Genomic DNA, 27,446 nt, shown 5'->3' with positions numbered 1-27,446 from the left:
ACTATTTCCCTTTTATAGCTTTAGTTCGCAGAAAGTCACCAATCAAACGGTTGTGAATTTTGATGTTTTAAGATTGCACACAACAGCAAAGTAGCAGTATGACCGAAATGATCCAAGATAACCATTACATAGGCCAAATAAGGTGTATTTAATTTGTTTTGAGTATATTTTGATCGTCTTAGATATGATTGTCAAGCATGAAATAGCTTGTTTTTCTGAAAATAAGAAAAAGACAAACATTTTCTAACTTGAAATTAGAATTAAAATGCTATAGCACTTCAAACGACTTGCTTGTTCTGTTGGCAAATCTTATTTTAAGAAAGTCAAAATATACTCTGTTCAATCACGTCAATCATTTTTAACCTTATAATTTTATTTGCGATTGAATATTTTTTTCATAAACTCTTAATCTAATTTTTCGAACTTTTACAGGATTTTCGACAGTTTCGAAATACAGAGATGGAAGAAACCAAATTCATTCACAGGGAAAATCAATTTGAAGTTAAACGGACAAAGCATTTACCCCATAACTCAAAGATCACAAAGCTTACATGATAGGAGCAGTGCCTTATTTCAACTTTTAGATCTTAAAAAGCCTTTGATTTGTGGAGGCTTTCAGTGGAAGCACATGTACACAACCCCAACACTTCTGTGGGATGTTCGACACATGTCTTTCTGTTTGTGAACTTTGAAACAGTTTCTCCAAGTCAAACAGAAGAGACAGGAAGAGCTTTTGGGCGTCTTGGGAGCCCCTGTGTAACCCTCCCATGGACCCCCATCTGGAACCCATCTCAGGCCCAGCTAATGTCTCCCCCGAGGACCACGGCTCAACCTTAATTTGTTTCATTTGTGACCTCTGAACCCCAAAGCCCCTCCTCTAAAATTCAAACTGAGCAAACAATCTTTCTCTGTACAGCTTTCAACTAGACGTGTCATAGCTGCAAGAACAAAAGGCCAAAACACAGTGTTATAGACCCAGACTATGAGGTAGAAGAAGAACCTACAAAAAGTACTTGTCAAATGTCCAAAAGATAAGGTTAACTATGTGTTATCGAGGTAAGAGTATTATTTAGGGTGTTATCGGTGTTCCCAGATATGATGAAAATGTGTTCAGATCAAATATTTATTGTACCGATAATGACTTTAAAGATTGATTTAATGATTACAAAGCACTACGCGTGTACATTGTGCGTGGCCGTTTATGAAATATCTGAAGCATAAACACCCCGCACGTCATTCCGACTGTCTGATGCTTTTTTTTTTTTTCTTCCTAATATCAACAGTGTGTGGCACTTTGGGAACAGCCACGTCAGTAAAATGCTCTCTATAAATAAAGCGGACGGACGGGTGGATATTGTGTTTTTGTTCTCAAGCTTATCAAGATAATCAAATCAGAAATGTAAAATGTATTCACTCCGGTCTAAATAATCACTGGCAATGGAATTAATATAGTGCCAAAATCAGAATCAAAAATCAGTAAGGGCGCATACTACACATACTAACTTTACCTAGAATTAAACTGTGAATTGATTTGCAAATGGATTCAATTTTGGTATGATATATATATATATTATGTTGTTTTATAAGCTGGCGTAATACCTCATTTGTCCAGGAGTGATCCATCATAGAAGAAGTATAGTCATCTGGACAATCTTGATTTCAAAATGCCGTCCAGATGTCCACCTTTGAATCCAAGTCTATTCATAGTTTTATTTCGCTTCTCGCCAGTGGCCATCAATATCTTCACCAAAAGACATGATGTAGCTCCCGTTATTACCCGAACAACAGCTTTCTTTTGCAGTTCAGAATGACATACAGTTCCGTTTACTGGGGCGTAAGGAAATCTAAATTATGTCAGTGACCGGGAGCAGTTCGTTTTAACTTAAAATCAACAAAGGAGCGTCAATAAACCAATGGAAACATCCCTTTTACAATGCACCCCCCAAAGCTATAACAAGCGATAGAGCTGGCCTATTTTAGACACAGGGCCATACATTTAGCCCTTGTTGCTTCGGGATATCCTGCCTGAATGGAGGTCCTTTGGAAAGAATATCCTTGTGAAATGAATAGGCAGAAATGTCATGGTATATTTAAGGTGCCAAGGTTATATCATTGAAGGCTGGTTATGTGTACAAAGTAGCCTAGAGACCCATGTATCCAGTGTTGTCCTATGCATTTTGAAGGAGGGGGCAGAGAAAGGACCCCTACTACGGGACGAGCGTGAGCCAAATGTGCTTAGTAACTGCAGTCAAAATTATCTGTCGCCATCCCAAACGGGTAACATAAGCACTGCAGTTTATACGACGCAAATATGAAGTGCAGGGACGGGTCCGTATCTCATGGGAACATCGCAAATAGAAAATAGAAACTGCAAAAGAACAGTCATGAGGTGGATCGGAATGGGTCGCGTGAAATACATAATAATAAAATACAGTCAAAGTATATTAAAGGTGAACAAGAGGATCTGTCAAGTTCTGGAGTAAGTAAACAACAAAATAAATGTGAATTTAATATGAATTCAAAATGGCAAAATCTTATGGGAGTTTGTCTTTGGAGCAATTTATAACAAAATAATACTTACATACTAATAATAGATACATATTTTTTTGTTTTACGACGTTGTTTAACCGCACTACATGTATGTAACTTTAAACAATACACAATAGTGCAGTGGTTCTCGTACTTTTACACCAAGTACAATCAAAGAAAAGGTTTGGCTTTCCAAGTACCACCAGATCAAATTGGGTCTATAACAGGACTATTACGGGTCTAAATTAGGACTAAACTAAAGTTTAAATAAGAATACACCATCGCCGCAGTAGTTGTAACACACAAATTACTAAAGTAAACAAGTAAACACTAGAACTGAAGAGGTGTTAAACCACAGTTTGAGAAACACTGCAGTACTGCATAGTTACAGGTAATAAAGCACAATTATTTAAGAGCAAATATCCAAGAATGTTTAAAATTATACATTGAATTGCCTATACTACACCAAAAAAGATTGTTCATTAAGAATCATAAGCAAAGTGTGTAACCTTTCCTATATTTAAACGCACGCACAGACCAACATACAGTAAACGGTCAAATTGTCAGCCCCACGTAAAACTTAACTGTTGGTCGCTATGCAGTCAAACTTTAGTGTTGTGCGACTGAATGTTGGCTGACCTTTAACCAGCAGCTCGGAGTCTTCCTCTGGACTCATCTTGGTCTTGTCGATGATGAGGCTCTTCATCTCTGCAGACACTTCTGTGATGGCGTGTCTGTGAGGGGCAACAGAAACAGGATGTAAATAACTCCTCCTTGCTCTGGGCCCAGCTCTCCGACTGACAACTCACTCCCATTGGATAAATCGTTGGCCCCGGGGCCCTACAGTTGACACCCCCCCAATCTGACACTGATCCCACTACAAACCATTCAGACACTCAGAGAAGGGGTCTCACTTACAGAGCGGGGGTATTGTGAATATATCTGTCCTCCAGAGCTGAGGGACCCATATTATACACGGTTCTTTTGTCAAGGTCTTCAGCTGCTGAAGTCTTGGTTTAATCAAATTCATAGTTTTATAAAGTATACCAGTAGGTTAAATATAGCTAAAATTATGTTGAGTTCTTTAATAGATACACTTAGTTAGTCTCAGCTAAGGTTTGAACATGTTGTGTACTTGTTCTCTTTTTAATTATCTTTTAATCCCTATAAAACCAAGGTTCATAGTTTTGTTGTTATTTTCTACTTCAGATTCCCTTATGATGAAGGTTGTTATTTACAACCTGCTATACTCTTCAATTCTTGTTTCCCAGCAGCACGCAAACTACATAAAATACATGTTTTTTATTATAGTGGATTGGATTTCTTTATTGGTTTGGACAGAAAATAAAGAGGGTTACAGTGACAAGGGGTCAATGTATTAAAAAACACCCACACATTCTGTATCTCCTGTTTTAGAACATGTTGTTTGGTCTGTGGTATTCGGGAGAAAATCTGCACCAGTGCTCATGACGTCATAGTTCATCTTATCATTTGAATGTTGTCAAACAGCTGTGTGACAAACTGAACTTGCTGAGTACTGGGTGTTGGAGAGAAACAAGAAGAAATTATTAGCAGATTTTTAAAAAGAAAACCAAAAAACTTCAGATGCATAATCATAAATAATCAGAGGTTTAGAGCAGCAACTTTGAAAACTGGGAAATGTATTTACGGCAAGTCAAAATGGCAAGACATTTCTTTGATTTGTTTAGCGCCACATACGCTAAAAGCATATTTGTAAACCGCCTGCTCGTCTGTAGTCTAATTTCCCTCACATGCTCTAGTTGCACGCGTATATTTGTGTTTTTATCATTTCCCATGCAAGTCGTCTGTTTTCAAATGGACACGTGCACTTCTCTGGTGTGGTTTGCTTGCACATTCACATCTCCACAAGCAAAACCTCATCTGATTTGCTTCAATTGGATCTAGTATGAACACGCCTTAAGACTCATCCACAAAGTGAGACCCGCTTAACTTGCATTGCACTAAACCAATTAAGTAAGAAATGTATAAGAGACAAGTTACAACTACGTTCAGCTTTAGGTTGTTATGATCATACTGTACTTCACTACCTTTGACTTTTTTCGAATTGGACGTTTTTACACGCAATTTTTAAAGATTTGATTCATCCCAAATCAAGTAGAAAAAAAATACTAATAATAATGGACTGAGAAGTAAAGCTGGCCATAAAATAATTTGATTTTGTTTCAACCATTTTTCTGTGCCACTATTTAAAACCAACTCCTTTGACTTGCAGTTCAAATTTTGGCAGTCCCTTCACCTCCCCCTCCGTTATCTGCAGGTCAAGGTTCATTTCCACACCATCAGATAAAGTTCTGTAGCTCCACTTGTTTATTTATCTAATCATCAGTTTATGTTCTGCTTCCTGGATGTACTGAGCGCACAAAGTACAAGTGACAAATCTTTTCACCCATTCCCTCCTGCCGTTTTGGGATCACAACTCAGGAAACACACCTCTCCTGCTCCCCGGGGTCCCTGTCCTGTAGTCACCCTCCGCCGCTTGATTTATGCCGTATTGATCTGATAAGTCCAGATGGGTTCTCCTCACGGAAGAAGGCTGAACTAATCGATGAGTCCCGATATAGCTTTATCTGCTTCTGCTCAGCTTACGAGACTTCAGAGGCCATTTCCTATATCTTTTCATGAGCACTTCCCTGATCCAATCTATTGTCCTCCTTGTGCTATTTTTGATTTAGAGTCTTTGCTAATGTAATTATAAGCCGCTATGTTTAGCCGTATACATTTCCATATAGTTTTCTGCCAATTTAGTTACTGACAAAAGACAGCGGTGTGCATTAATCAGTTGCGGCTATTTGTGTTCGTCACGATACTAAAATTCCAGTGAAAAGCTGGATACAGATTTGATACAGAATTATAATATACAATTGTTTTCAGCTCTCTCTCTGGTCCTGTTCCTGTACAATTGTTTTTTTTTATGTTTGAAAAAATGTCAAACTTTTAAAAAAATGATATAAAACAATCCTTTTTTTTGACAATATCGTAATTTTCAAGACAAAAAAAAAGCTCTTAAGCTCTAGATCTGATCAAAACCCTTCCAAAAACTATTGAGGAAAAGCCTAATTCTGTCTTATTTGTGATCAAAAGTGCGGGTAAAAAAAAATGGTTGAAGATTGAAGAAATGGAAACCTATTTGGTGATGGATAAAAACAGACAAATTAAATCAAGTAGAAGAGCTATGCACCATAATTAGGCCTATAGGATCTCACCCAACCTGCTTGCCAACTATCAGTGGAGCCATGAGTACTTTGCGATCCCAGACAGCACTCGAAAGCACTAAAATAAACAAAGATATGTGTACCGTACATGTCTTCCTGACGTTGCCGAAATGGCCGTGGCATAACACAGACAAGTGCGCAGACAGCGGGGCCGGCCCAAGCCTTCAGGGGGCCCTAAGCGAAAACATTTTTGGGGGCCCCTCACCACGTCATCAGAATCAGTTTCATTGCCATTGTCAGTAAACAATTCACATATGGGAACTTTCTTCAACGCAAACAAAGCGCACCAAAACTCCAGGGCATCCGTTTGCCAGTTAGTTTATTCTTAACACCTCACAAACTCAAATATTGATAACTTAAATCCCACAATGCAACTTGGTATTCCGCTGACATCACCTCTACTCCCTCTACAAATAACACACGTCCCATATATGTTTTTGGGCGTATTTGTGGGCGTTAAGGGTCGACGGCCACATTAGCACATTAGTTTAAATTAATAAACAGGGGGGTCTGGGGGCTCTCCCCCAGAAATTTTCAGACCTTTTTTGGGTCTTCTGCTGCATTTTAATGTGGTCCAGCCGGCTAAAGTAAGAGTAAAATGTTGAGGTTGTAATGCTATAAAATGATGATGTGATGAAACTGTGCCAGGAGAAAATGACTAAAGCCAGTTATTAATACATTAGTGTACTTAATTACTCAATACAATATTGGCTATGAAAAATAATTATGGTCAAATTGATTCATTTTAACTGAAAATGTAAAAGTAATAGTTATCCTTACTAATTTATCTTTTACAGCTCCCAACTGTTCCTGCTTGCCAAAGTGACAAAGCAAGTTATATTAAATTAAACAAATGGCATAAGCATTGCTTGATTAACAATTAACACTGATAAAACAGTGCAAACATGTTATTCCCAGAGAATGAACAGAACGAGAAGTGAAGGTCCAAACCTAGCTTTAGTGAAGAGACTGCGTTTCTTCAACTTTGCCACTTTTGTATAAAAATATATAGTATTATTCTATAACAGATGTAATTTTAATATGTCTGGTTATTTTTCACAATCAATTTATTATAATTTATAACAAATAGTCTAATGATGCTTTTTAAATGAATTTAAATGTTTTATTGCTCTATTAAAAGTGAATTACAATATAAATGTTTGTTCTGATCTGAACATCACACACTGGACTCCTGCATGAAACAATGCTGCGATGTGATTGGCTGATGGACCTTACGTGCATAAACCTTTACGTTCCTCTTATTGCACGTTAAGAAGTCAAAGTAAAACAGACATCACGAGTCACGATTGATCTCACACATGGTGATGTGAGAGAGAGGGACGCAAACTCAAACCAGCTCATCTCTAACTGAGGCTGCACAGGGGCCCGGGACAGGGGCCCGGGACAGGGGCCGCACACTGTACACTCCAAAGTCTCACATCAGAGGTTCTGGACGAGACGGCGCTCGTCCGGACCGACGCCGCCTCACCGGCCTCACCTGCAGCTGACACTCCCGGGCTGGTGTAAATGTTAAGCTTATTATCTTTCATTCAGACACATATTATGCGCGGGGCAGAGCTCTCGTCGCCTCCAGCCTGAGCGAACTAACGTGACAGACTTATGTTGTTTCAAACAGCAGCATTAACCGTCTCTTTGTAAGATAAGTTCAATACCTGGAGAGTGTTGTTGAGTTTGCAGTTTCTTTACATTGTCAAGAAGTTTCTTCTTTCGTTTTTCGGCATCGGGGGGATATATTCCTCTGGACATGAGGACCACGTTCTGTTGTGTTTATGTTTTGCTCTCGTTCTGCTCGCGCACAATGAAGTTGACCAATCGGCGCAGGTTTGGTGCCTTGGTTGCCAGATTGTCATACAAATAAATGCGGTTTGTGCGTTATATGTTACCGCTGTGTGCGCTGCCGCGCCAGCAGCACTACTACACTAGTGGTGCACGCTGCGCTTGCACTTCGCATAAGACGGGTTGCCAGATTGGGGGCCCTATTAAAGCCTCGGGGCCCTACGCGGCTGCTTAGTTCGCTTATAGGCTGGGCCGGCCCTGGCAGACAGTATGTCGGTTAATATAGTGACTGACTGGGCATGGATTAGCCCTGACAGGAGAATAGAGCCGCCAGTGCAATGTAAGGCTGTTTATATCTAATGCCTGTGGAATCATTGGAATAGCCGAGTTTGGAAAAATGCATGTTCGTTTTGTTGTTATTATGAAACCTGGCAAAGTAGCTGCTCACTGTTTTGTAGCTGTTTGTAAATCTGTTTATAGATATTATACACTCTTTGGAGAATCTTGGATCATTAATACACTTTGTTGTCAACCTTCTTCAACCCCACATTACAGAGTTCATTCCTATGTGGAAATTAAATTTGGTAAAGGCTTTTCACAAACTTGACAGCAAAATGTGAATGAATTATACGTTTCATGTCAAATGTCCAGAGGCAGCCGTCATCATTACAGGTGACAGATAATGTAGAAGTGTTTTGAGTTTCTATGAAATGTTGGCGTGGTGCCTGAAGGATTGTATGAACAAGTCTGTTATTGGAATGTTAACACGATAGGAGACAGTTGGGGACGTCAAGATTAGTTTGATAACCATCAGTATTCAGGTCACAATAATAATCATACATCATTTTGACCATAGCTGAATGTAAAAAGGTTTATATCTGGCTGTGTTCAATTACATATAATTATAAGCATATTATTAAAGCATTCACTTGACTATCATTTCATAAAGCTGGTCACAGACTACAGGAATTGTGGTCTATTAGACAATTTGAATGAGAGACAATAAAGTATTTACTGTTAATATCCATGAACAATCGTTAAATCGTGATATTCCTTCTCACAATTATTGCAACACTGAATCTTGACATCATTGGCAGTTTGATTGAAATTGATATAACGCTGATGTATTATAAAATCATATTTATTATCATTTATATATTATAACACATGAAAACGTACATGTATTCAGAATTAAAATACAATCAATGTTGAACAAATGAGTGTACCATGGTACCGTCTGATGTTCTCTGTGTATGTCTTTTCAAATATTTCACTGTGTAATAAAACTGTATTCAAACAAAAAGGACCGTATGATGTTTATGATGCAGGACTGGATCTTTCCAGTAGAAATAAAATATGTTTGAAGATGGCTGGACTACTGCTTTGAATCTGCGCAGCTGTCCAGTCTCTCTCCATATCACTACAGCAGACTCCTGGCTACCTTATGGGCCGCCCCCGCTTTCCCACAATCCCCTGCACACACTGCGATGTTGGGGCCTTCACCGGGCACTTCCTGTGGAGCGCAGGAAACAATTTGACACGGGGGATTAGAAAGCACAAAGAAGACCCTGAACATCTCAAGAGTGCGCTTCTGTCTGCGCGTCCCACCTCACAGAGCAGACATGGACTACTGCTGTGAACAGGGACAAGAGGGAGTGCAGATATGAATTATACATGTCCACACCCAACTAATAAACAACACTAAAACTATAAGATCCAACGACCTAGATACTCAACGAATTGGAACCTTTCCAGAATAATTTTAGCCCACATCTAAAATCATAACTTGGTATCAAGCCTTTTCTTCAGTATCGGGAAAGAGTTTTTAGTATTGTGACAACAGTATTGTCATGACATTGCAACACTGTATAAAATAATAGAACACTGAATATAGAGGCTTGACAAAATCACAAATAAAAAAGTACAGCTTTGTGTTTTACAGTGAGTTTATCACAAATGAGCTTTGACAAGCCTCCAGCCCAAAGCTTGAACAGCTGCAACTCTACACCAGATCAGAGAGAAGACTACAGTATGCCATAGAGAAGTAACTTTGTTTAGCAGCGGAAGGAAAGACTACTGCATGAAACTCTATATGTAGTTCAGCAGAGGAGGAACTGTAGAGAACAACACTACCAGGGAAGGGGTGTTCATATTATTTTTCACCACTGGCCCATATTAAAACACACAGACTAGAGCACAATAAAGTGAAAATGTAGCATTTGATGTAGCCTAGCCACAAGATCTTTTAATAAGGCTTATTAAGGAACAATGCGCTGTGTCACATCATAGATTATGACAGCAGAACGTTTCAAAATGTGAATTCAAATGCAATACTTTTTAAGAATGGGCCAATTCTGCAGCATGTGAGCCACAAAAAAAAAAAAGGTTCTGAACGCTGCATTTGGCCCACAGGCCATAGTTTGAACATCCCTGTTACAGTGTGTACCATGACTGAAATGTATGCACAGTTCACAGGTCAAGTTACTTTCATGGATTTTTTGACAAATTCTCAGGGAGTTGCTGGTACATGTTTAACTGCACAACAGTGAAAGGGCAACATGCTCCGAAATATGTTTTATTTATGAGCTTTTTTTTTATTTTGTCAAGCAAAGTATCTATGAGCATAAACCTGCATTTAACAGTGAACTGCTGAGTCATCATGCACACATCATTTATTTTATAGCACTATATTATATTTGCAAGCTACTGACTGACTTTCTTTATGTTTTAAGTTATGCATTCTTCCAATGCTCAATGACCCATTTAACTATAGGACCATCACAGAATCAGCACATTTCACATATAGTGGAAACATTCAACCTCATAATTGCTTTTTACAAAGGGCATAGAAATACTTGCATGTCATTTGATTAGTGAACAGCCTGTATAGACCGTATGTGAAGGATTTCTGACAATATCATTGCATTGTCCGTGGCTTATTCACTGTACATAATTGCTATATCAAGTTACTATTATACAAGTACTTGAAATGACCCCACTTCCCGTTCTCCTCCTCTGCAGCAAAGGTAAATACATTGAAATGGGACTAGCTTTATTAAAAAGTGGAGTTGAATAAATAAGCTTGATTTTTCTTCTTTTTGCTGAAATCTATCCCTCTATATGTCCCTCCCTCCTCCTGGTGAAGGCGTCCACTGCAGGGCCTCTGGCTCGGGCTGCTGGGAAAATGGGAGTGAGGTGATTAAGACCCGGGCCTATATGACCTCCCGGCTAAAAATACTCTGTTTACCCAAGACCACTGCCAAGAACTTCTGGACTGAAGCAGGGAGAGAGGGAGAGAGAAAGGGAGAGGGAAAGAGAGAAGAGAAGAAAGAGAAAGAGAAAGGGAGAGGGAAAGAGAGAAAGAAAAGAAGAAAAGAGAGAGAGAAAGAGAAAGAGAAAGAAAGAGGGGGCAAGAGAATTAAGAGAAGGTGGAAGCTTGGAGAAAGAGATGGAAGATGGAGAGAAGAGGGGAGAAAGAGTACAGGGAGAGCGAGGGCAAGAGAGGGATAAGGAAAGAGTGAAAGAGAGTGACCGATGAGAGGTGAGAGAAAGAGACAAGTTACAGAGAAGGGGGTGACAAGGAGTGAGGGAGAGAAATATATGGGTGACCGGGATAGAAAGAGAGAAACAGCAGTGACAGGAAGAGACGATTAAGAGAGGGATAGGGCGAGAAAAGAAGAGAAGAGAAACGTGAGAAGGGGGCAGCGGGGAGAGAGGTAGAGAGGGAGAAAGGGGGTAGAGAAAGGGGATGAGAGAGGGTGAGAATGTAACAGAGAGGTGGAGCGGGGGGGGTTGCATGTTTAAGGAAAAGGAGAAGAGCGAGGCATGCGAGTCTCGAGCCTGCGACGGTGTGACAGGAAGTTAAAGTGTGTGACTGAGTGTGACTGACAGACGGCATCATCAGGCCCGGAGAAGTCAACACAAGGTCAAGTGGCTTTTGGTGCGTGATACAAAGAACGTATGCCACTATTTTATGCACGTGTTCATCCCGTGGACAGGTCCGATGGTGCTGGTGCAACGGACGACCGATGGGCAGACAAGAGACCCAGACATGCAATTACCACATGCTGGGTGGTGTCAATCATACCGCCCCATTTGATGTGGGGCACCCTGCGGCGGGAGAGGTATGTAGTTTGGGTTGTAAACAGTTTTAAATGTTTGCAAAGGAAGCAGAAATGGATGACAGATACTATATTATGTGTGCAAGCTTCGAAATAAAAGGAATCAGGAGTAAAAGCAGTTGAGCATTGCAGCGGTGATGTTGCTGTGGTAAAAATAACACTGTAAGAAAATGATGGATTGTTGGAGACAGTCCTCTGAATATATTACAGATTAAAACCATTTCTTGTGTGTAGCCCTTTTTTGAAATGGTATTCAGACAAATGTAGACAAATATTATTGATCCATAAGGGAAATGACAGAAAACAGGTCAACTTTACAATTGGTTCATATGGTATTATAAATCCCCATTTTAAGCATAGCTGGTTCCCTTAAAAAATAAAAGCACAGGGCTAGCACTCGCCTCACAGCAAGAAGGTGTGGGTTTAACTCCCGGAGCAGCCCTTTCTGTGTGGAGTTTGCATGTATCTCTTTGTGTCTGAGTGAGTTTCCTCCGGGTGCTCGGCTTCAACCCAAAACATGTACCATAAGGAATCTTCCAGCTACAACAGTCCCGACCAAACTGAGCTCAAGATCTGGAGATGGGTCAAGCTATTGTGATTTATGTCATAATAGAAGGATTCTTTTTAAAGATCACATTACAACCAGAGTTAGTGGCATGTTATGGAAGACTGAATTATGAACTCCTTTAAAGTATTTTTTTCCACATAAAATAAGACAGACGATATGCCAAAAAAAAAAAAAAAACAGCCTGGATCACGGTTTCGATTTGATTCATGTTCTTCAGTATCTTTGGATCTCCCAATAACAGGTAACAAACGCCATGTGCTGCTTCTGAAAGTTCTCACTTCACAATTGGTCACTCACTCAGAGCCTTACAGGGAGAAATTCCTATAATTATTACAGCATTGTGTTTTACTAATTACAAATTAACTTTAAAGACATAATAACCAAAGCTTGAACAGAGAACACCAGCATTAAACTTGAGTGAATGGACATACATTATACAGAGTTGGTGCACTTTACCAACTACTTAAAAAAGGTTACTTTAAAGGAATTTTAGACAATTGCTGAAGGAAACTGACCAATAGTGTGAGTGGGTGGTTAAAAGCGTCCTTCTTTTCTTTTTTTCTTAGAGATTTTTTGGCCGTAGGTTTTATTAGACAGGAAAGACGGCGTGAAACGGGAGATGAGAGAGAAGGGAGGACAGGACATGCAGTAAATTGTCAGAGTCGGGATTCAAACTCAAAACACTGCACTAGGAGCCTGGCAGCACAAAAGAAGTGACTTTCTTTTCATTTATGAGTCGGTGTCTAATCCTTCATTCGTCCAGGGGTGGTCCACAGCAGAAAAAAGGTAGGTCACCGGGACAATATAGTTTGAATCCACAGGCGTATCAGTATCGAGTTAGGCCTTTCTTCCCATGTGTGGGTGTGTCCAGCATGGGCAGGTATTGACCGCAGTGTGCACCCTCTAATCTGAGCCCTGTGTGTCACATTATGGCCTGGCTCTTAACACACTCCCTTCAAAAGCTTCGGGTAATTATTCCATGTGCTTTAGGCCACCTCCAACGTCTCGACAACAGAAGTGACACAGGCAGACACACCTTTGAGAGAGCGAGCAGGAGGGAGTGCTGCGGTTGAGGTACAACTGAGTCACCACAGAATACAACTTGGCCAATTTCCTCTATTGCTTTATGTGCACTGCCTATAGAGAACCAGGCAACATCGCGTAACAACAGCAGAAAAGCACATTTTGTCGAGTTGGGCCACCCACTGTTTCACCCCATGGACTCAAAAATAACTGTAATGTCATTTTATGATAAGAAATGTTATAATAATAATGAGGGATTAAGGCTAAATGTAACAAGAAAAATAATGCACGTATGGATGTCATGATTATTCAGTTAATCAATGACTGCAATTATGATCGTAAGAATTTAGAAGCATTTCAAAAGAGTCAAACTGAATGTGTTTTTTTTTTTAATCTGGCTGTTCATTCCACATTAAGTTTACTTTATCGTCAGCAGTTAGGGATGACAAGATTATTAGGTTAATCGATAATCGTGATTATTCACAATGTAATCGTAAGAACAAGAACTTAATAGTTGTGACCATTTTCAAAGCTACATTTTAATTTTTGCTCAATATATAGCCAAAAACAACCTGAATGTAAAGAACTTTTTTTATCTGACAGTTTTTGACATGTTCAACTTTATTTTGTCTTTCAGGAAGTTCAGTTTTGGTAAAGCTGGTTACAAACTTGAGGAACATTAACACGACAGATGACTCCGGAAATCAAAGAAAATTAAAGATGTCACTGTTGTTTGATCACAGTTTCAATAATAGTGAATAATTGTTATATTGTGATGTTTTTTTGCACAATAATCATAAAACTCATTTGATATCGTGACATCCCTATCAGCAGGTTTAAATTTGTCAAACACAGTAAAAGAAGGGTTATGTTAAAAATGTTAAAGTACTACACCAATAATATGTGAAATAACCTCCTATCTTCCCTTCTTGCTCATCTACAATAGAATTTACTCTGAACTACTCTGTATGCCCTTCCCAAATGAATAACAGCAATACACATGAAGATTCCCCATGAATCACATATAACCACCTATATTCCCCGAGGCCTTTTCGTGCACCAGACATCTTTGTATTCATCTGCTTTTTTCCACTCATCCTACTTTCGTTCTGAAGTGTCTTTCATACAGGGATGGTGGGCATGAGTCGGCAGAAACTATACAGCGCAGGTTTGGGGGAGATAAAAGGGGGCGGGGGGAGGGGAAGCTCAGGGCACGATGCCAGTCTGACGGCATCGCTGTCTGAGATCAGGGGCCTGCACGAAAGCAAAGATAAAGCCCTCTTTGAAACGGGCCATTTCATTGTCACGGCACTCATCAACAGCAGCACGGCACATTTCAGTTTTATTACGGACGCAAGCCACATTAGCGCCATAAGTAGTTTAGGATATGCTTATAAATCTGATAAAAGACTTAACTGCGAGACAATGAAGCTAAACATGAATTTGCAGTGGTTGTATATTAAAAATGTCAAACTATAATAGAGTTTGGTGGGCTCACATATTGCACTAGGGATGTGAAAATGATTTATGTCACAATATAAAAACTAATCTGGTCACATATATTGGGAATAATAATGTATTAGGCACTGTATCTCGGGGTCTTGTTCACGAGTGAGGGAAGGATGGAGCGTGAGATCGACAGGCGGATCGGTGCAGCGGCTGCAGTGATGCAGTCGCTGCATCGGACCGTTGTGGTGAAGAGGGAGCTGAGCCGAAAGGCAAAGCTCTCGATTTACCGGTCGGTCTACGTTCTGACCTCACCTATGGTCATGAGCTTTGGGTAGTGACCGAAAGAACAAGATCGCGGATACAAGCGGTCGAAATGAGTTTCCTCCGCCGTGTAGCTGGGCGCTCCCTTAGAGATAAGGTGAGGAGCTCGGCCACACGGGGGGAGCTCGGAGTAGAGCCGCTGCTCCTCCACGTCGAGAGGAGCCAGCTGAGGTGGCTCGGGCATTTGTTCCGGATGCCTCCTGGGCGCCTCCCTCGGAAGGTGTTTCAGGCATGTCCCACCGGGAAGAGGCCCCGGGGAAGACCCAGGACACGCTGGAGAGACTATGTCTCTCGGCTGGCCTGGGAACGCCTCGGGATCCCCCCGGAGGAGTTAGAGGAAGTGTCTGGGGAGAAGGAAGTCTGGGAGTCCCTGCTCAGACTGCTGCCCCCGCGACCCGGCCCCGGATAAAGCGGCAGAAGATGGATGGATGGATGGATGTCAAATTGTGAGCTTACCCAATATTGTCCTGCAATTTCACATTTTTTGGTGCAAGTTTAATGATGCTTTGCTTGATGGATTCTTAGTCACTGCTTTTCTATATTTAAAGTCTGGGCTTGGCTCCTCTTCACTGCCAACTAGTTTCATAACCACTTTTAGTTGTTGCACTGAGCCAGGAAAAGCCAGTGAATACATTTGGACTTAACTGTATCAAAGTTCATCGTTTGCAGGCGACTTTTCTTTTTGAGGTCACTGGAGCAACATATTTTACTCCAATTGTGTTCTAAATTATAGCAGATGCCCCTCCACAACTTTGCATTTACTCAGGCTTGAAACTAGCAATACAATAACAACTCCATATGTAGCAAGAAATGTTCTGCCAAAAATGTATTATGGATATTTACAGAAAATTATACCATAATTTTTTCTCTATTTTTTTCTTTTTAACTTTAAATGAACTGATGTCATGATCATGCCAATATCTTTGGTCAACAATGGCAAATTATTCTCAAATCTAGTTCAAAAGTTATTGATAAGGCTGTGTTACAAAAACTGGCAATATACAGTAAGTAATGAACATTGTCATGGCTTTCAAAGTGTAAGGGGAAGTTCGCAAATAATCACGGATCTCAAATCACATTTTTTCAGAGGAACTGAGTAATCAAGTGCTTGGCTGCTCCTTGCACACGACCGTGCCAGGGTAGAAGTCATGAAATCCCCAGCTCTTAGAGAAGTACGAGAGGTGAAAAGGGAACAAGAACTTCCCAAATGTAAGCTTTGTAATGACGTTTCTCTTTTCTTACCCATTAGTCCCATTGGCCGTGCGCGTTGGCTGAGTGACGGTCACCTCGGTTGGACTCTGAGAAAAGAAAAATGAAAAATATATTTAGGGAACAGATTTCAGCCTGAACGACACATGTTTGACTGGGTTGATGCATCTCCAAACTTCATTTATTCTATTGTAAGATGTTGCTGTCAGAATAAACCCAACGTGGTCAAATAATTACTGTAGTGGTAGACCAGCAAGATTAATTACATTTGGATTTGAATCCCAAACTTCTTATTGCAAAGCCTCCAATGATGATTTAAGTAACATAATGTGTATTGCTGGAATGATTCTTACTTTGTCACTCTCAAAAACATTAATATTGCTCAAGATTCACTATGGTCAGACCCAATTAAAAGACTACTAAGCTTAACAGATAGAAATAGAAAGTGCACAATGGCAGGTGGTCTTGCATTACAATAAGACCCCCATTAATAGACGGACTTAATCCGTTTATAAGATTGTATCCTCAGGTGAGCGACCTCTCAGCGGTCCGTTTTCAGCTGCCTTGCATGTATGTGGCTGTTCCTGAAAGTCCCTGTGTCCGTGCAGAGCCGCTGTTTTTGTAATGTTTGGCTTTCACTTTACGGGTTGTTCTGGTGGAGTGAAATATAGCATCCAAAACACTGCTATTTAATATAGAAATGGGGAACAGAGGCCTCTTTTGTGCGGCACCCTGAAAAAGCACCCACACTTTTATTCACATTGGCCACGCAGTGAAGCTCCAGACCCAAAAAGAAAACCCATATCTTTTCAACATATAAAAGCTAATTTTATGGATCAAACACACTGCCAGGCCTCCACCAAAGTCCATGGAAAGTGAAAGGATAGTCTTTTTACAGTACTAAATATTGCATTTTTTTACTTTTCTGGTGGACATTACGCCACCTGCTTGTCAATGAAAATCTCATTGCTTTGGATGAAATGTTCCACAGTCTGACATTAAAGTAACCCGTCTTTAATTTATTCGATTACACGTTTTAATGCATTGAACAATATGCATTTGCTTTCAGAGTTTTCGGCATTGGCATCCCTCTTCAGAACTATAAATTTGGGCCACAAAACTCCTGCAACGGACACATAAATAAATACCTTGGGGCATACAGTACTTTTGGCAACAGGGATGAAGGCAATCACAAAAAATGGCACAAACTGAACCAACAATGAAAGACTGGACCCAAATTATAACTGACAGTTTGACAGACAAAATGGGACATAAATGCTGGATAATTTTAGGCGTTTTTCCTCCTTTTTAGGTGTGTTTTTCTTGTGCCATTAATATAAGTTTTATGCTTTTTCTTTCATGTTCTGTGTTTTGTGTTTTCCTTTAAAAATGCAAACACTAAAAAATATGCATTCGTACTATGAGTGGAGTCGCCTTTCCGCTGATCTGACTTGTAGCCTGGCCTGACAAGCAGGTGGTCGTACCCTCCACCAGAAAAAAGGTGGTACATAGTGGTCCTTTGAGTCTCCAGATTGCGACCTTGGAAAACACCGGCGGACATGAGAGCTTTCCCTGTGTGCATTTGCCCCCATGGTGAGCGGGACAGCAGTGGGTGTCTACATGTTGTCTCTACAAGCCGCAGCCTTGAGCCAGCGACCGTGGTGGCCCCAGCCCAGAAGGGTACCTGAAACACTATCCAGGTCAGAGCGAGGGCCCAGAGCACTTCACACACCACACTTTACTACTAGGCAAACTAGACTAAGTATAGCCCTCGCCCTGCAATAACTGCCTTCTCATCTGGATGGCACCGAAATAGAATGAAAGCAAAAGTTTAATGCAGTGCTTTAAATGTTTTCACACCAAGTATCACCTCAAAAAATATTGGTCTTTCTGTGTGTCATCTAATGGACAAAAGGGGCCTTATTCATAACCCGTCTATTCAAAAAGGGGACTGATTCTTTAGGGATCGACCAGGAAAAATAAATGCAGTAGGCCTAAAATAGGTCACTTAGGACTAAACTTGAACAAAGCCAGTTCTAAACCAGTTTCAAATGGGAATTAACAGGGTACATTTGGGGGCTTACTCGGGTCTACACCAGAACTAAACCCATTCTAAAACATAACTAAACTAAAATATTAATCTTAAAGAAAGGCTCAAATAGAACTTAACAAGTGAACATTTTGAACCTAATACAAAACAGACCTGTTCAGAATCATGTGTACTCTGAACTAGAGCAAGCTTTGAGTATTGGGTTCAGATTAATGTTTGACTATGGGGAAGTACTGTAAATGTCGAGAGTGGTGACTGGCACTGCCGATACTGTCTGTACACTGCAAGCTCTCTAACTTTACTGAAAACCATTTTATCCCAAACCTCGAAGCCTCAAAAGATCATTCAAACAGCCAGACAGAACAGAAAATGGCAAATCAATACTAATCCAATCAGCGTCTGAAACAGCTGCAATCGAATTAAATAAACTCATCAGATTATCGATAAACTAATGGGTCAGGTGGAGTCGGCTCTTCTCGCAATAATTCCCCTCCAATTCAAATATACTGTACAAGCCCAACGAATTTTCCAGTGGAGTTAATGGGCTGTGGAATGGGGAACGAGGATTGCGTGCGACGGAGGGCCCTGGCACCCACCGCTCTGCCTTTTGGACGGGCGAGCCATGGATGAATCACACCAAACTAGATCCGAAACACGAAGGGGGGGGGAGCGCAGGGCGAAACGCTGGGATGTGTGGATGCAGTGCTGGACTTCCGGGCTCTCGGTCTGCTCCTCTCTCCCCGGGGCTCCCCTGGGAGGTTGAGTAACCAGGAGGAAATGCTCGGGCTGAGCCAGCGTCGGCCCGAAGACCAGATGTGTGGCAGCGGAGGTGGTGGGGCAGAGGCAACGGAAACCAAATATAAACCGGCGAACCGTGACACCTCTCAAGTCGGGGCAGTTGTGGTGGTTAATGGGACCCGCTTCCAATATCACCTCTACTCGCAAAGCTCACATGAGGGGATGAAGCATAAAACAGCTTAAATGAGATCACGAGTCATCAATTATCCATTATTGGCAACGTTGGTCTGAGTTTATACGAAATTAAAAGTTTAAATAGGTTCTATAAGGTCTTCTACCACTATCTTCAACCTGGATCAAGGGAATCATGTAATCTACACAATTAGCTTAACCAACTGAAATTAGATGCAAAAATAAGTTATAAATTCAGTTCAATCTATTCTCTGAACCTGATTGAAAATAAGACTATTTATGTTAACGTGCAAATTATTATAAGTGTTTCATGAACTTATGAACTTTACTTTGGCATTCAGAACATTTGATTAAATAAAGCTGGTGACATACTAGAGGAATTGTGATCTATTAGACAATATGAATGATTTTACAGTTAATCGTGATGTTTCTTTCTCAAAATAATCGTACCAAAAATTTGTGGAAACCATATGCAACTACAGTAAAATACTTATACTACTTGTTAGCAACTTTAATTGCTGTATCTATTCATTAAAACTACTTCAGGAGTCTTGTATTTGCACAATAATATGCTACGCCTTTGGTTAAGTATTTTTTGCTCAAACTTGCCTTGTGTTTTTATTTCATGTTGTCACTGGATTTCGCTTGACATAAAACTTGAATAAAACTTCACTGGAAACGGGGCTGAAAGGGAGAATGACGGATGTCCTGTCTTAAAATGAGCCTGGCTGTCCCACACACTGGAGGCATTCAGCTCGCTGGACTGTTTGGGCAGCTGTTGGGAGGCAGTTACTTTGAATGGGGACAGTAAACATCTAAAAGGAAAAGGGCTTTTGACATGTCCCCGCGCTCTTTGGGCCAGGCCTAAGTGTCAGCTCTCTCTGACTCATGCTTCCAACCAAAGTCTTGGCTGAAGAGAGGAGGTTTCTGTTGTCTGTTTGTGGATACTGCGGACGACGTCATCATGTTAGAAAACAATATCGATGATTGTGGCAATGCTTTGAGTGCCGTGATGCTCATTTTTTCATGCCAAATGCGAGACAATGTTTAGATAATGGATTTGAACAAGCATCGATACTGAAAAGAAATCACATAAATAGGAAGTTTAGGCATTTCCTATTTTGACTCTTTACCACATAATCTTTTTTTTGTTTTGACATAACATTTCATTGTCTAAAAAACAAGTTTGAAAGGTAAGTATCCAAACAAAACTGCTTTAGTTTTAATCATAAAAATCTAAAGTGAAAGCTTAAGGACTAAAATGAACTCAGTGACGCATAAACCAAGTATAAATGGCATAACGAAATCCAGTGCTCAGTCAGTCCAAACCAATTGATTTGGAACAAATCTAGAACAGGTCAAATTGGGACAAATACAGGACAAAATCAGATCATAAACAACTAATAAATAGAATGATTCTCATGACCAAGAAACCCCACTAAAACTAACCTAGGTCTGTAGGACAATAACAGTCTATACTACATTATATCTTATTTATATTTATTAAAAGGGCCCAAGATTGTTTACTTTGGCTTGTTCCACTGATAAAAGATACCAGTAGGTTAGAAAAATAGGATGCAGTAGTAGTGGTGCCAAAAGAATGTGGGGACCAAAAAGTTTGAAGGGTCATGAAAGCACAAAAGATTGATCCTAAACATTCTGATTCTTGATTATGATTCAGTTATATCAATGAATTAATCAAAAAAGGCACCAAAAAAGTACTGTTCAGGACAGGTAGGCCCCAGCATTAATATTCCAACAATATTAAAAAGGGACAGAGCTCCTGATGATTTAGCTTGAAAAATAATTGAATAAATGTGTCAGTTGGGTAATGGGACTTTTTTTGGCACAGTCGTGTTGAGTCTCCCAAGACAGATAAAAAAAAAAAAAAAGAACTTGCGAATGATAGTAGCTCACAGATCCCACCATTGAGAAACCACAGCTTCAGAGCGGGTTTAAGTGGTCATCCTTTGGCCGGGACTGGACACGATTCAAAAGTCCCAGAGAGGAGCACATACACAAACACTGAGGGAGGTCTGAGTGCTGTCTGCCTGTCCAGAACTGGAGTCAATGATGCTCTATGTGTAAACCCTGGTATTTTGGCCACAGGGGCTTTCTTTGAAAATCACCACGTCCCCACCCCCAGCTGACACCATGCACTGCCAAATACTATTAGGCTGATCTGTATATTTAGAGGGCTGGGCCTATAGGCGGGTAAAAACTGTTATTATTGAAGGGGGGTTGTAGTAGATCAATAGTCTTGGCTAAAAGGTATTTGGTAGAGGTAAAGTACATAGAGAAATAGTATAAGGTTTAATCCAGTTGTACACAATGATGTAATACCAATAACACCAATATATTTCTTTTTATAATTGACTAAAACAAAGACGTAAAATCTACTCAGAGGAACATTGGATTAATGACAACATATCTTACATTATGCCCAAGGGGAAGCTCTATAGAATAATAATATAAACATCAAATTTATATTCCACATTTGGTATTCAAGGATTAGGCAAAAGCACATGACAAATGCACAGAAAAGTTCTTAGAAGATAGGATTGTATAAAGGCTGGTTTATGTTTTTATGACACAGTTCAAGTGAAGAAACATTTATAAATATTTATGAGTCAGACTTCATAAAGCATAGGCTGTGTTCAATGACACACAATAAAGCACCAAGATTTCCATATTCTAAAGCGCAACAAAACCCAACACTGAGACATATTTGAAACAAAGAATGCAAATGTATGGCAATAAAAAGGCCACTATAACGAATTTCAATAGAAACGCTGTCAAGAACTGCCTTATATTGGCATAATATGTTATATACCATACAATTTTGCCAGAAATGTAATATATATATATATATATATATATATATATATATACGGGGGGGAAGACAGATGCTGTTTGAGCAGATATGTAGCAACGAGTTCCGAAACTTTTTAAACCTATGATTTGTTTGTCTTGTTTTTTTAAATCATTAGGTTTTACGCTCATTACTTAGCACATAGTTGATTAGCCCCAAGAAAGCTTTTAAACTTTTTTTTTCTCAGAATTTCGATTTGGAAAATTAATGGAAAATTAACTTCCGGAACCAAGCAGTCGGTGGTCACTGTTGAGCTCCATTGCAGTATCAATTCAAATGAACCTATCTGCAAGTAAAAAATAGGCTATTCCCTGATATACAGTAGGTATTTTCTTCTTTATGTATTACACAATACTGCGCCTCATTGGGTATGGCATTCATAAATCCATCCATTTATTACTTAAGGGTCAAACAGTGCCTTCTGCAACCAATCATGACACCATCCCCCAAAGGGCCAAAGATATGAGATATGTGTGTGTCTTGCTTTTAAGGCCCTTTAGACATTTCCACTGGGACCAGTAAGTGCGACCTCGTATTGATTGTAGACAGTTCATTCCTTTAACCAAGAAAGATTAGGCAGATGGTACTGTTTGACCAAGATGGTGTGAACCAAAGAAACCACCACATAGCAGATGAGCAAAGCTATATTTCAGTCACTGCATGGCCCTATAAGCAGATGTTGCCTCTTATCTGGTGATAGAGGACTGTTGGAGCAATAACTGTAAAGCTTATCTGTCGCTCATGCAAATTGTCAAAGCACTGGTTGGCTGCAAACATATTAGGAGTCAGTGAGAGTAGAGTGCAAAGTAAAGGATATTCAACATTACAACAAGCAATATCTTAACTAGTTTGAATATTATACTGGGAGAAATGAATATCTTGAGGTTTCATTATCAGACAAATGTGAAACGTCTGTGAAACTAATCACAAAAGTGCAGAAATATCACCTTAAAGTTAACAATATAGCTTTTTCATTTCAATCAACTCTTTTTGAAGCATTTTTTAATACAATAATGTGCTTGATAATCACATTTTGCGTAACTTCAACTACATTCACAATGAATTCTGCAATGACATAATACAAACATAGACAATAAAAGAATTTCTGAGGAAAGACTTAAGATTGTGAAGGCAAAACAAGACATAAATCCAAAAATCCAAGATCTAAACATATTACTAAATCATAATTATTAATTTGTCACAAAACGTCACAATAGTAGAAAAAGCTTCAGTTGTAGTCATCTGGACTCAGTTTGAAAAAGTAGACGTTTCGACTCTCATCCAAGAGTCATTGTCAATAACAGAATTTAGGTCGAGAACTCCGATATTAATACTGTTCTGTGGTAAGACCCGCCCATTGGGAGGAGCCTTCCTGAAGTAGAAAGAGTTGTTTGTTTCAACAGAAACTCCCCCCTTGTATCTACCGAGCTAGCCTATTCAGAATCTTAATGGGCTATTAGAATCCTCTTTGTCTTTGTGAGACCCTGGCTCAACCACCCTGAGTACCTGATTAGCATCTGAATGTCCTTTACCTTTCCAGGGGTTCAGAATCCCATTATAAATAACAGGAAGATGAAACCTTAGCCCTCCATTTCTGTTTAAAGAAGGTCTTTCTTTTTTAACAAAAATAGCTTCCTTGACTCCTCTTTCAAACCATCTTTTCTCCCTGCTTAAAACCTTCACCTCACCGTCTTCAAACGAGTGATTAGAGGCTTCAAGATGGAGATGCACGGCACTCTGAGGTCCTGAACTAGTATTTCTTCTGTGCTGATAAAGCCTCTTGTGTAGAGGCTGTTTCGTCTCACCTATGTACCGTTCTTTACAACTTTCTTCACTGCATTGGATCGAATAAACTACATTGCTGTGTTTTTGAGTCGGCAACTTGTCCTTAGGGTGAACCAGTTTTTGTCTTAAAGTGTTTCCTGGTTTAAAATAAACAGGGACTTTGTGTTGTCTAAAAATTCTCTGCAGTTTTTCGGACAGGCCAGACACATAAGGGATAGAAACACCCTTCCTTCTCTGTTCAGTTTCCCTTTTGTCCTGCTTCTTGGTTCTCTTCACTCTGTTGAGAGCCCAAGCGGGGTAACCACAGGCTGAGAGGGCATTACGGACATGTTTTTCCTCTTTCTTCTTGCCCTCTGAGCTGGTGGGCACACCTTGAGCTCTGTGTTGTAAGGTTCTGATCACCCCCAGCTTGTGCTGTAGTGGGTGGTTGGAACCAAAGAGCAGATACTGGTCCGTGTGTGTAGGTTTCCTATATACTTCTATTTGGAGTTTCCCGTCCTCTCCTCTGATCGTGGAACAATCAAGAAAGGCCAAGCGATTCTCCTTAGCGTCTAAAAGGGACAAAAGGGAAACTGAACAGAGAAGGAAGGGTGTCTCTATCCCTTATGTGTCTGGCCTGTCGGAAAAACTGCAGAGAATTTTTAGACAACACGAAGTCCCTGTTTATTTTAAACCAGGCAACACTTTAAGACAAAAACTGGTTCACCCAAAGGACAAATTGCCGACTCAAAAACAGAGCAATGTAGTTTATTCGATCCAATGCAGTGAAGAAAGCTGTAAAGAACGTTACATAGGTGAGACGAAACAGCCTCTACACAAGAGGCTTTATCAGCACAGAAGAAATACTAGTTCAGGTCCACAGAGTGCCGTGCATCTCCATCTTGAAGCCTCTAATCACTCGTTTGAAGACGGTGAGGTGAAGGTTTTAAGCAGGGAGAAAAGATGGTTTGAAAGAGGAGTCAAGGAAGCTATTTTTGTTAAAAAAGAAAGACCTTCTTTAAACAGAAATGGAGGGCTTAGGTTTAATCTTCCTGTTATCTATAATGGGTTACTGAACCCCTGGAAAGGTAAAGGACCAGGACATTCAGATGCTAATCAGGTACTCAGGGTGGTTGAGCCAGGGTCTCACAAAGACAAAGAGGTTTTAACAGCCCATTAAGATTCTGAATAGGCTAGCTCGGTAGATACAAGGGGGGAGTTTCTGTTGAAACAAACAACTCTTTCTACTTCAGGAAGGCTCCTCCCAATGGGCGGGTCTTACCACAGAACAGTATTAATATCGGAGTTCTCGACCTAAATTCTGTTATTGACAATGACTCTTGGATGAGAGTCGAAACGTCTACTTTTTCAAACTGAGTCCAGATGACTACAACTGAAGCTTTTTCTACTATGGAACACGCCTGGACGAATGAGGGATTACACCGACAAAACGTCACAATGTTTAATTCATATTTGCCATGTTAATTTAGCCAGTGTGGCCCGTGCACTAGTCCAAAGCCTGCAAAATTGAAAATATCGTGTCTGTTAGGGCATCTGGACTAAAAAACAATGCCAAATCTATATGCATTTAAGTCAAGAACATATTTGTGGTAATTCAATACAGCAATTTTTGAAGGTACAGCCAAAAGGAAACACGCAATACTTGCAACAACTACATAAGGGATATTGCACCAGCTAATACGACAGTAATGATGAAATATTGCATGGGGTTTGGCAGCCCTAAACTATAGTGGAATTGGCAGCCAACTTTTATGTTGAAGTATTAATGTGTGAACAGTTGTATGTTGGGTCAAACAGAGAGGAGCCACTGGAAAGCAACAAAGCCCCCTCACAAGTGGGTGGACAATAGTGAACTCTCTGTGCCTGATCAGATGACTAACATTACAGAGGAGACAAGGCCACAGTCTTTATTTACAAGTGAGCCAAAAGCGAAGGCCAAACACACAAGATCAGTACAGCTCGTTGGGTTTACAGCTTGCATCAGAATCGGTTGGGGATTGCTCAATGTTTCCCAAGCCAATAAGTGCACGCTAACCCCAACGTTCAACCACAAAGATACGGGACACAGGGTGCACTGACAACATGGTGTGGTGTTGGCGAGGACAAATGTGAAGGCAAACACTGATGGCACTTGACCAGCATGTTCCAAAATAAAAGGTTTTTAATCAATAGCTCTACGGTACAAAACTGACAACACAATATTTGTCTTTTAATTGATTTTAGTTTTAGAATCAGGAGTTAGATTGCTGGATAAAGACTGAAGGGAATCAAATAACGCAAAAAATAAAAATAAAAAAATAAAATCCAACCACTAAATTGCCTAATTGTGAAACTTAAAACAACCAGGATACAATTTTACACCAATTAAAAACTGACCACACTTCAAGCTGACTCTGGAGTTCCATCAAAAAATGCCAACTAAGCACAGTGTATGGGCACTGCTATTCGAAATGGGAGCAAGTGCAAAGTAGGCTACTGATACGTCACTACCATGTACTGTACCACATGCTAATAACATGTGCACATGTAAGTTGTATATTATTTACACTAGTATTAACAGTTTTGCACTGTTGTTCTGTTCATATCGGATATTAATATTGATATTTATACAGTTTATTTGATGTCTAAGCTCTGACTGTATGCATCACTTTCATTTGAACTTATTTCATATTTTACTGTAACTACCCAATGCTTAAAGTGGCCAAAGCACATTCCAAGTTTGATGATTTGTCTAAAGCTTTGTTTCTGCCTCTACATTGCGCGTTTGTTGCACATGCAGGAGCAGCAGTCGTCGCATGTCGCAGGTGGAGAGAGTATTTACCCGTCCATTGGGAGTCAAGTCGTCTTTATTGCGCAATTCAATCGACTCTTCCTCTTCTTTCTCCCCATATTCCCTTCGCAGCAAACTGAAGCCCTGCCTGCAGCACAGAAACCAGCACACCCCTGGCATAGGCATTCAAATGAGGTGAAGAGCGTTCCTTGTTGCGCTGTCCAGGTTTGGGAAGTAGCGGCGGCGGTCAACACTCGTGGCGCTGCCTCGGCTGTGGCGGTGCGTGACTCCGGGAGCTGCGCGTCTGCCTCTCCATGGACCGCGCGTCAAACCGTTCGGAGACCATAAAAAAGAGGCACGTTCAAGCCAGTGCCAGAGACGTGGACGCGGGCGTCTAGCTGCTCATAGCTGCTGGTTGTACTCCAAGGGAACCGGGCAAAAAGTTCAATAAAAGAAAAGAGTTCCGACGCGGCGTCAACTTACGCGCGGGCGGGTTTTTTACGCGCGCCGGGCCGTTCGATCGTGCGTCATTTGGAGTTGTGGAAAGGGTGAGCTCCAGCGCTTGTCTTCACGCTGTGACTGACCGGGAGAGTTTGAACAAAGCGTGCTGCGGCTGAGGGGGGACACACGGCGCGCGCGGACGGTGTACGGGATCGACGCCCCGCCCCGCGTCATTAGCATACGCGCTCCCATTGGCCGCGAAGTGACACTCCCCGGGGAACTCCGCCCACAGCTCATCACATGCCCCTTTGAGATGTGAGTAATTAA

At 40.5% G+C, this 27,446-nt stretch overlaps 1 protein-coding gene across 1 annotated transcript in view; it reads right to left on the bottom strand.

The window, feature by feature from the left end:
- The window catches only part of plekhh3 (pleckstrin homology, MyTH4 and FERM domain containing H3), a 47,523-nt gene extending 20,555 nt beyond the window's left edge, over positions 1-26,968 (bottom strand). Inside the window, exons 1-3 of the mRNA XM_072442980.1 lie at positions 26,730-26,968; positions 16,305-16,360; positions 3,169-3,263 (exon numbers count right to left, since the gene is read on the bottom strand). Coding sequence (XP_072299081.1) covers positions 3,169-3,263; positions 16,305-16,360; positions 26,730-26,864 — 286 coding nt within the window. The 5' untranslated portion in view covers positions 26,865-26,968. The remainder of the gene's footprint in view (positions 1-3,168; positions 3,264-16,304; positions 16,361-26,729) is intronic.
- Positions 26,969-27,446: the final 478 nt, after the last annotated feature.

This window comes from Eucyclogobius newberryi, unplaced genomic scaffold (assembly GCF_026437365.1).
Source record: "Eucyclogobius newberryi isolate DKJ021-1_F unplaced genomic scaffold, fEucNew1.0.hap1 SCAF_13, whole genome shotgun sequence".
In the NCBI taxonomy this organism is placed as follows: Eukaryota; Metazoa; Chordata; class Actinopteri; order Gobiiformes; family Gobiidae; genus Eucyclogobius; species Eucyclogobius newberryi.
This window is presented reverse-complemented; position numbering and strand designations above follow the sequence as displayed.